General features: G+C 37.9%; 1 protein-coding gene across 4 annotated transcripts in view; it reads left to right on the top strand.

Annotated features, from left to right (window-relative positions):
* Nucleotides 1-3,061, top strand: part of LOC103353180 (uncharacterized) — a 24,708-nt gene that overhangs the window by 16,501 nt on the left and 5,146 nt on the right. For 3 of the 4 annotated variants that reach the window (XM_008276019.1, XM_008276018.1, XM_008276021.1), the window contains exons 3-5: nucleotides 323-475; nucleotides 639-700; nucleotides 1,023-1,357. The exons of the other annotated variant lie outside the window; for it this stretch is intronic. In XM_008276019.1, the coding sequence (XP_008274241.1) occupies nucleotides 323-475; nucleotides 639-700; nucleotides 1,023-1,157 (350 nt within the window). In that variant the 3' untranslated portion in view covers nucleotides 1,158-1,357. Of the gene's footprint in view, nucleotides 1-322; nucleotides 476-638; nucleotides 701-1,022; nucleotides 1,358-3,061 lie in introns of those variants that run through there. 4 annotated transcript variants of the gene reach the window in all.

The raw sequence follows: 3,061 nt of genomic DNA, 5'->3' as shown, positions 1-3,061 counted from the left end.
AAAAATGTTCATGTCCAATCTGAGTTGGTTTTTCGATCTCAAGTCTGGATTTTATTTCAATCCAGTGGCACCTTTAAGTCTGTGAGAAGACCCATCGACAAGGCAGGTTTGATACTGTTCCAAGAAAACTGAGTCGGGTAACTCTGACCACAGACATCAGATCAAAATGTTGCCTTGATTTGGAACAAGGAGACAGAAAACCATACAGGCCAAAAGCTGTATAGTAAAATCAAGAAAAATATTTTTCATCTTCACAGCATTTTTCTAAGGTCAGAGTCGCAAGTACCTCATCACGCTAAACAGTATATTGTGTTTAATCCAGACTCCACTGAGCCTTTTGACTACAACGCCAATGAGCCTCATCAACACGAGACGCCAAAACTCTGCCATGTGTGTTGGACGCTGCTCTTCTCTTTGTCTCCAGCTTTCGTCGTCCTCTCCTCTCTTTTGTTTTACCGCCCATGGCAGACAACAGGTATCTATTGTGTATTTAAAAGCTTTTCTTTTTTGTTGTCATTAATGTGGATCCACAAAGTTTATTTCAAAACTGACAGAAGTAAATCTGGCTTCAGATAAGGGCTCCACCTTTATTTATAGAATGTATGTGTTTGAATAATGATGCTGCAATTTATTTGCAGCTAAACGTCCTCAAGATGATGAGAAAAGCTCTGACACTGAAGGTCAAATGCGACGCATTGTGGTAATTTACAGTCAGATTTTTTATTAGTTCTCTAATGATAGCAAAGATCATGTCAACATTTTGACTCAGGAACAGGTAGAAATCATGTCTCTAATGTATATGTTATACAGTAACATTGATAAACAATTAAATAAAATGTTTTGCAAAAGCTTGCATGCTGACACACTGCAAAGGCTTACAGGCACTACCTAATGTAACTGAGCCATCGTTATTTTGCTTAATGGTTAAAACTAATCCATTCATCATTAACATATTACTAAACCTATTTACACACCTTCAAACATGTCTAATTATGATTCTATAAAATAAAATGACATTTTAGGATGAAGATGTGTACTGTGCTGCGCTGGAAATCTATCAGGCAACACAGCAGCCAAAGAAGAAGACAAAGTGGAGCTCTGAATTATCGATCTGCACCTACTCTGTCGTCACAACTTCAAGGGGACAACGGGCCTAACAATTTAATACCTGAAATAATACAGTAAACTGATAAAAAGTGATGTGTCGTTGGCAAGATTTGAAGACTCCCTGTATTTTTCGGCATTGTGTATTAATCCTGTTTTAATTGATTGCATTTGCATTTTGATATTTCCACTTATTACTTATGACAACATTTTTTGAATTGTATCTAATGTCATTAAAATCTGAACAGAGAAATGTTTTCTTTGCATTTTATTCAGCTCATTAGCTTTGACACACACACACACTGAACTACTCTTCGGGTGCGCGCACACACACACACACATAAATTGAACCCCATAATACTAGAACTTTTAGTTCTACGTTTCCCTATTACCCCTATTAACCTAAAATGACTTCTGCATCTCCAGGATGTATTAATTCTGTGGTCACAGAGCTGCAGAGATGGGACTGTCTTCCATCAGTCAGGCCTCTAGCAGTTAGAAAAACCACATCAGAGTATTAAAACAACAGCAACAAGCTCACAGGAAACCTGCAGCAACAAACAGAGCTCAACAGGCAGGTAGCACTGGTGGTTGGTTTCATTGTTTATCAGTGGAAATATAAAGCCACACAGACCACACCATATATGACACACAAACTTTGCACATACATGCAGAGGTTCATTTTTNGATGGATGGTCTCCCTGCTTTCCTATAACTTGGTGGTAGCAAGTCCTGGTTAGTTTCCCTTGTATAAATAAATTCCAGTTTGTAAATATATCTACCTGGTTGTCTTATTTGCTTCTGGGTTTAGTTGGTTTTTTTTGTTGTTGTTGTGCAGTTACACCTCCTGTCCTATGGGTGTCTACTGCGGGTCTTTACCCCATTGTGTTCAACAGTCATGCATACTGTGTTTTAGTAGAGTTTCATATAGTCTCTGTTGCGTCCCGCCTGAGTCGCTGTATGATCTGTGAGAAGAAATATGTTTGGAGGAGAGAAGGTAAGGGCTTGAACTCCAAGAACACCACACATACCATCAAGCATGGTGGTGGCAGTATTATGCTCTTGGGTTGTGATGCTGCCAGTGCAACTGATCCCTTACAGAAAGTAAATAGAATAATGAAGGAAGATTATCGCTACATTCTTCATGAAAACCTAAAATCAGCAGACAGAAGGTTGGATCTTAGATGCAGTTGGGTATTTCAACAAGACAATAACCTCATCACACACATCAAAAGAAATGGCTAAAAAAGGCAAGAATTAAGCATTTAGCCTTGCCAAATTTTAGACTTAAAAGCCATTGAGAACCTGTGGACTGTACTGAAGAAATAAGTCAGTGTCAGAAAGCCAACAAATTTAGTTGAACTGCACAATAATACATTTATGAAAGAGCCAAAATGCATGACTCTTTACTTATGACAGGGACACATGTTTCAATGATTCTATCATAGAAAACTAAGAGCTATAGGAGTTGTTGGAAACTCAAGGTTGCCATGATATACATAGTCTTTGTTCACAGCTGGATGTGTTTTTTTTTTAAGAGTGCAATATAGTCTGTCATGTTTTTGCTTGATCTTGCTTATGTTTCAAAACATGCAGGACATAGAGAGCCAAACAATTTATATTGAAAGAATAAACTGCAAAATGACTTCATTATATTTCTGTCATTTTACTTTCATTGTAAATCAGTAGAGCGATAAATAACTTATGAAGTAGGAGGTTATGAATGGAAGACTAATGTATTTAAAAAGTTGGTAATGAATTCCTTATTCAGTGTCAGCTTTTTAGTCTTTGCAACACTTTCACCAAAGTAAGGAAACAACACAGACTGATGATGAAGTTTATCTCGATCACATCGTGTTGTGCATGTACTCAGGCCCACAGGAAACCCACAGTGACACAAAGCCCCTCATGCAGGCAACTGAAGTTGCAGATCCTTGGTCTGTTGAAGGTGTTGGCA

Source organism: Stegastes partitus, unplaced genomic scaffold (assembly GCF_000690725.1).
Source record: "Stegastes partitus isolate 25-593 unplaced genomic scaffold, Stegastes_partitus-1.0.2 Scaffold63, whole genome shotgun sequence".
NCBI lineage: Eukaryota > Metazoa > Chordata > Actinopteri > Pomacentridae > Stegastes > Stegastes partitus.
The sequence above is the reverse complement of the archived record's forward strand: the minus strand, read 5'-3'. Positions and strand labels throughout refer to the sequence as shown.